The sequence below is a fragment of the Podarcis bocagei genome, assembly GCF_964188305.1.
Source record: "Podarcis bocagei genome assembly, chromosome: W".
NCBI classification, from domain to species: domain Eukaryota; kingdom Metazoa; phylum Chordata; class Lepidosauria; order Squamata; family Lacertidae; genus Podarcis; species Podarcis bocagei.
The window spans coordinates 82,659,776-82,667,351 of record NC_138131.1 but is presented as its reverse complement, the minus strand read 5'-3'; the positions used below and the strand labels follow the sequence as shown (position 1 = coordinate 82,667,351).

At 45.2% G+C, this 7,576-nt stretch overlaps 1 protein-coding gene across 1 annotated transcript; it reads right to left on the bottom strand.

Moving 5' to 3' along the window:
* Nucleotides 1–4: 4 nt before the first annotated feature.
* LOC308578221 (uncharacterized protein) lies at nucleotides 5–6,432 on the bottom strand (the record flags this gene model as incomplete). The annotated part of the gene is made up of 4 exons (XM_081178469.1): nucleotides 5–25; nucleotides 2,418–2,597; nucleotides 3,757–3,858; nucleotides 6,313–6,432. 4 exons carry the CDS (start codon nucleotides 6,430–6,432, stop codon nucleotides 5–7), a joined length of 423 nt encoding a protein of 140 aa, XP_081034595.1.
* Between the last annotated feature and the right edge of the window lie 1,144 nt (nucleotides 6,433–7,576).

Sequence of the window (7,576 nt, the reverse complement as noted above, 5' to 3'; positions counted from 1 at the left end):
TTTTTTATTTGCAGACTGTTAGATCCTCCGTGGAGAGGCGGTCCTAGGCTGTATTCATTCGTTTGGCCCAACGTGGGGCTCGTACCCATGACCCCAAGATTCAGAGTCTCAGCGCTCTGCTGCCTGAGCTACTCACACAGCTGCCCTCTTGTGCACCTCACCTCAAATTTGTCCGAATTGTGCATGCCTGGGATTCACTGCATGAGATGGGAGGTGGGGTGGTTCCCAAAGTCAGAGCTCATGTAGCCAACGCGGAGCCGGCCCTCACTGCCTTTCAGGTCCTTGGGGTGCTCGTAAGGCGGCTTGTGGAGCACGTTGATTTAGCAAGGGGATTCAAGAAAGCCGGGTTACGGAAATGACATGGGGGTGGGGGACATGAGGCCACATCTTTGAAGTTGTTCCAATGTTACAAATATACATACCTTTGACTTGACAGCCCAAGAAAGACACGCAGAAAATCTATGCTTTAACCGACTCTCCTCATTCCGCCATTTGAACGAATTTGGGCTCCACCTCCCTCCATGAGCCAAGAAGCAGGAAGTCATGTAGGCAGCAGGAACAGGGCATCCCGCCAGAATTCCCCAAGCCTGAGAGCACATACACGGCACCCCACCGAGGGAGAGACCAAGGGGGCAACCATAGACATCTGCCAAGGCAGTTTAGCAAGGCAGGTGTTCTGAATGCCCATCTCCAGACAAGTCCAGTGGGAAAGGACGTGTCAAGAGTTTTATTGTTCTTTCAGTGATGGAGATTTAAGGGGTCTGATAAAGGGACCTCATAGTGAATGCATAACCCTTGTATACCCCTCCTCATTTGTGATGTGCTAGTGATGTAGTGATGATGTATCAACGATGCTGCTTGAAGTGTATTCTGGGGGGAAGAAGGAAGTTTTAAAAGTTGACATTGCCCCATGCTCGGGGTTCTTACTCCTGGGCAGACCTGTGGTGCAACAGTAAGAATCATGGTCTACTGACCACTGTTTTGCTCCAAATTACCGGGCTGGGACTTCCTCCTTTTACTGACAGCATGGACCCATGGGGGACAAGTGCCCCGGTGAGCTAGGCTGTCAAGGAGTCACTCACCCTGGAATTTTTTCGCTTAACAGCCATTGGCGCCAATACAGAGCAGGCTTCCTAAACCTTGGCCCTCCAGCTGTTTTCAAACTACAGTGCCCATCATCCCTGACCACTAGACCTGCTAGCTAGGGACCATGGAGCTGTAGGCCAAAAGCATCAGGAGGGCCAAGGTTGAGGAAGCCTGATAGAGAGCTCTACCTCTCTTTCAAATCAGAGCCGGCAAAGGCGGTGGAGTTCCTGCGCGGGTGCCTCGAGGCGGTTGGAGGATGGATGGCAGCTAACTGGTTGAGGTTGAATCCTGACAAGACTGAAGTTCTGTGGTGTGTGGGCGGGTGGGGGGGACTCCCTGGTCCTGAACGGGGCAACTGTGCCCCTGAAGGACCAGCTGCACAGTCTGGGGGTCATTTTGGACCCATGGAGGCACAGGTCTGTTCTGTGTCCAGGGCAGCTCTATCTGGGATGCAGGATAAGACCCTCCCTGCCCACGGACTCTCTTGCCAGAGTGGCGCATGCTCTTGTTATCTCCAGCTTGGACGACTGCAATGCGCTCTATGTGGGGCTACCTTACTGCAATTAATCCAGAATGTGGTAGCCAGACTGGGGGCCGTGAACAGCCGCAGAGACCACATAACACCAGTCTTGAAAGACCTGCATTGACTCCCAGTACGTTTCCGGGCACAATTCAAAGTGTTGGTGCTGACCTTGAAAGCCCTAAACAGCCCAGCAGATGAAACTTTCCTCTGGTTGTCAATATTAAGAGGATGCCAGCAAGATCAAACCTTTCTGTAAAATAAAGGATTTAAATCCAGTCTGACTGAGACCACATACCACCGGTCCCAAGAGATCTGCTTTGGCTCCCAGTACGTTTCCAAGCACAATTCATAGTGTCGGTGCTGACCTTGAAAGCCCTCAATGGCCTCGGCCCAGTAGACCTGAAGGAGCATCTCCACCCCGGACACCGGGGTCCCTCTCCCGAAGGCCTTCTGGCGCTTCCCTCCCTGCAAGAAGCCAAGTTACAGGGAAGCAGGCAGAGGGCCTTCTCGTGGTGACGGCCGCCCTGTGGAACGCCCTTCCATCAGATGTCAAAGAAATAAGCAATTATCTCACTTTTAAAAGACATCTGAAGGCAGCCCTGTTTAGGGAAGTTTTTAAATATTTAATGCTGCCTTGTGTTTTTAATATTTGGTTGGCAGCCACCCAGAGTGGCTGAGGATACCCAGACAGATGGGCAGGGTAGAAATAATAAATTATTATATATTATTATATATCCAAAGCCAACATGAAAGCATTCAAACTCTGACGGAACGGAGCGGCGCACACCTCTTCACAGCATAGACCCACCTTGTCCAGGCAAAGGTTCCCATGTCTCTCGGCAATAGCCTTTCGGAAGCCGTGAGACAGTGGATACAGCATGCTGTGATGGGGGTGCACCGAAGGGAGCCGGTTCTTCTCCAGCTGGTCAGCCACAATACTGACAAGCTTCTTCATTCTCTCGTCGTAATCGGTCCAATCACAGACGATCTGAAAGGGGGCAAAGAAAACCAGGGTTCTAGATTCAGGTAGGTAGCCGTATTGGTCTGATGAAGTCAAAATATATATAAAAATTGTCCAGTAGTGCCTTAGAGACCAACAAAGTTTGTTCTTGGTATAAGCCAGGCACCCCAAGCCTTCGGCCCTCCAGATGTTTTAGACTACAATTCCCATCATCCCCGACCACTGGTCCTGTTAGCTAGGGATCATGGGAGTTGTAGGCCAAAACATCGGGGGGGGCGCAGGTTGGGGATGCCTGATATAAGCTTTTGTGTGCATGCACACTTCTTCAGATACACTGAAGCGGAAGTCCCCAGACCCTGATATACAGAGGGAGAAGTCCCCAGACCCTGCTATATAAGAGTAAGGAGAAGCCCCCAGACCCTGATATATAGTGGGAGGGTGAGTTGGGGTTTTTCTCCGAAGGGTAGTAGGAGTCAATGGTATAAGTCCACCTGCTGGCAACTGTGAATGACTGAAAAAACAAGGGATGGTACGCAGATGACCTGAAATAGTTTTAGGATATTTAGGATAGCAATGGATCCAAACTACAAGAAATAGTTTTAGGATATTTAGGATAGCAATGGATCCAAACTACAAGAAAGAAGATTCCACCTAAACATTAGGAAGAACTTCCTGACAGTAAGAGCTGTTCGACAGTGGAATTTGCTGCCAAGGAGTGTGGTGGAGTCTCCTACTTTGGAGGTCTTTAAGCAGAGGCTTGACAACCATATGTCAGGAGTGCTCTGATGGTGTTTCCTGCTTGGCAGGGGGTTGGACTCGATGGCCCTTGTGGTCTCTTCCAACTCTATGATTCTATGATTCTATGATTCTAGGATATGTAATGAGACACAGTCGTCCACAGGTTGACCATACCGATTGAGTCCTACTACCGTTCAGAGAAATACCCCGCCCCACCCTCCCTCTAAATATCAGGGTGTGGGGACTTCCGCTTCAGTGTATCTGAATAAGTCTGCCTGCACATGAAAGCTTAGACACAGAACAAACTGAGTTGGTCTCTAAAGTGACATTGGACAATTCCTGAATTAGGTGACGCTTTTACCATTACCGTGGTACCTTGGGACTCAAACGCCTCGGTTCCCAAATGCCGGAAACCCTGGGAGTGTTGGCCCTTAAAACTCTGCCTCACCTGCAAACAGTGCGCCAGGTTGCAGTAAGCGTCAGGAAAATCCGGCTTCAGTTTCAAGGCGGTGCGATACGAAGCAATTGCCTCTGGGATGTTTCCGGAATCCTAGAAAGGGAGGGATATTTCAGCAATTGCCACTAGCTTTTTTTCTCAACCATCAAAACCAAAGATGAAGAACAGACAGAAGGCACGATGATCCACACCTGGTAGACTTATAAAGTAACATTCAACAATCATTGGAATAGAACAGGGGTCGGCAAACTTTTTCAGCAGGGGGCCGTCCACTGTCCCTTAGACCTTGTGGGGGCCAGACTAGATTTTGGGGAGGGGGAAAAAGGAACGCATTCCTATGTCCCACAAATAACCCAGAGGTGCATTTTAAATAAAAGGACACATTATACTTGTGTCAAAACATGCCGACTCCCGGCTAGATTGAGAAGGCCATGGGGCCGTAGTTTGCCTCCCCATGCTATAGAATAATATTGAGTATCAGCATGTAAAAATTCAATAGAAACCTACTCTTAACAATTACAATAAATTGTAATTAATCGTACAATAAATGAATATTACAATGAATGATTATTGTAATTGATCATAGAATAAATGTTACAATAAATGGTTATAAAACAATGGCAAGTCACAGTGTCTACAATAGCCGCAGCGAGAATCTTAACAGACAAAGGATGGAAAGGAGAATCCCATCCCTACTAAGTTGGCGTAGCTAGCAAAAAGGCTAAAATACGCAGAATTAGCAAGATTATAATACAGGCAGAATTACGAGAGGTTTTGGAAGAAACATTTCATAGAGAACAGGACACTTGCAGAGTACAGTGGTACCTCTGGATGTGAATGGGATCCGTTCCGGAGCCCCGTTCGCATCCTGAAGCGAATGCAACCCGCATCTGCACGTCGCAATTCGCCGCTTCTGCGCATGACATCATTTTGAGGGTCTGTGCATGCGGCGAAACCCGCAAGTAACGTGCTCCGTTACTTCTGGGTCACTGCGGAGCGCAACCCAAAAATATTCATCCTGAAGCATATTTAACCCGAGATAGGACTGTATTGTCTAAATTTACAGGGGTGCCCAAATTTTCCCAAAGAGGGCCAGATTTGACATGAGGGCGGGGCAAATTTGTTGAGCTGTTTTAGGATTTAACCCCAAGGTTGTTGAGCTCTTTTTAGGATTGAAGTTGTTGAGCATTTGGGGGGGGGGGTTGCCCCAGTAAGTAAACCAGGTTACGCTCCCCGGCCACACGCTGGACATGTGTGGTCTAAAAAAAAATGTTGGGAAAATTTAAATTCTTTGGCAGGTGTGGATTGACAAAGGACAGCAGGAAATATGACAAAACCAATGCATTTTGAGATCTAGGAGAGACGAGCAAAAGGGCGCCATCGGAAATGTGACGTAGGGGTGATTGGAAGTCACAATGAGATTTTTGGGTGTGGAACTCCACCATACTTTCCGTCTATATAAGCCACCCTCTATTTGGGGGGGCTCAAATTTAAGAAAATGAGCCATTCACCCACCCAATCACCCGTATAAGACCTCCCCCCCATTTTTATTTCAAAGTAAAAATAGCAATTTTTTCATTTTCCTTTTAAAAAAATTATTTACAAACAAACACATAGACACAAAACAAAATTCGTATTACCCTACCACCCAAAATTTCAGACATTAAAACCACCCTCGTGGCTTCCCTCCACCGCCCCTCACCCTCCTATATAATATTTCACATTGCCATTTTTATTTCCCCCCTATTTATTTATTTATTTTTGATTTCATTTTACATGCTAGTTGCCGTACATTTTCAACACTATACATTACATATATGGATTCCCCACATCTAACCCTATACACAACTCAGCATTTACCCAAATACCCACGTGACTTCCTTCACTCACATTCACATTGCAATTTTTATCTAAATTTATATTTCTTAACTCTTTTAACTTACTATTTATTATTATTATAAACCAGATTTACAAACATTAAACCAAACATATCAACATGTTAGTTTTTGAGCAGTACTTGAACACATAATCTTCAAACCATTTCCATTATATTTTTATTTTCCAGTTTGATTGGTACCTTATTACTGCACTTGACCTTGCCAGTTCTATAAATTCAATTAGTTTCTTTATCCAGTCATCCTTTGTGGGTATATATTTCCTGTTCCAGTTTTGTGCAAGGAGTAGCCTTGCTGCAGCTGTCGCGTATAAGAATAATATCTTCCCATCTTGTGGTATTTCTTTACCTCTTATACTCAGTAAATATGCCTCTGGTTTTCCCCTCTAAATTAATTCTGATCATCTTTTTTATTTCCTCATGAATTTTTTAACGTTTCTGTAGCCCCACCATAAACGTATCGGCGTGCCCTCTGCCTCCTCACACTTCCAGCATAAATTCCAATTCTCCCCTTTTTCTTTTTGTGCCCCATCTCGGTTTGGGACGGCTTTTGCCAGTTGTTTTCCTTTTGTAAAAACTAAGATTCCCCTGCTGCCCCCCCCCCCCCAGTTTTTTTTTTTAAAAAATAGATTTAGCAGAGACACAAAGCTTACCTTATGGATGGAAGCGAGGTTGCTGTGGGCATCGGCAAACGCAGGATTTATCTGGATTGCTCTTGTGTAGCATTGCAGAGCTCCCTGGACGTCTTGCATTTCCTTCAAGGTGTTCCCCATGTTGGAATAGGCGTCTGCAAAAGTGGGACTGATTCTGACATGGAGGGGGAGAGAAAAAGTGCCATTTTGGTACAAAAATACTCTGAAGTTACGCTGGAAATGTAAGGGTCAAGAAGGCTCTTTCTATCCTATACGGTGGTCTTTAGGGCAGTTCATTAAAAAAACTTTTTTAAAAAATGCCTTCTCCAAAGCCTTCACAAAATAGGAAAACGTCCAAGAAAACAGCTATTTTCATGGAGGGTTGAGATATTAACTGATATGCACAAAATTTCAGATATAGCTATATAATCCCTAGTGTAGTAAGATAAGACTTTGGGAGCAGGCATCTTCAAAAAAGTGTTTTTTTATGAACCACCCTAGTGGTCATGTGAGACAGTGAGACCTTGGTTCTCAAATGTTTTTTATACAGGTTTCTTTATACAGAAGGTTTTTTATACAGAAAGGTTCAGCATTGTGGCATCCTCTTCATACGGACAAGCAGCACTTTCCTTTTGGGAAATTCCATGCTCCTCAATTCTGGCAATTATTAATCACTCTCAATTCCACCCTAATAATTGCCACCTGCCCGGATTTTAACTTGTCTGAATTAATTTTTATTTGAATTACTTGATGTCTGCTTTTAGGCTCGTTGTGTTGTTTTTATGATGTTAGCTGCTCTGAGCCCAGCCTTGGCCGGCGAGGGTGGGATACAAACAAAAACAAATTATTATTATTATTATTACTACTACTCAAACGCTTTGGTTCCCAAATGCCGAAAACCCAGAAAAAGTGTTCCAGTTTCCAGGCGTTTTTCGGAAGCCAAACATCAAATTTGGCTGTCAGCTATTCTTTCTGGGGCGCCTGCACCAATCAAACAGACTTCGGGAACAGATTAAGTTTGGTGCTTTGGTTTTTGCAATTTATGTGGTGTTTTTGTTTCGGAGGCTTTTTTGGTTCATTTGTTTTTGCGACTGTGCGGATCCCAGTTTAGTTACTGATTGATTGATTGATTGATTGATTGTGTGATTGCAGAAACGGATAGAAGCCCCGGTCCCCATCCGAACAATGACTATCATCAGTGCAGGTGAGGAAAAAAAATAATTTTCATTTTTATCATTTACAAGACTGTTGTATTTATTTTAGAGTACAGTACATGGATGACTGC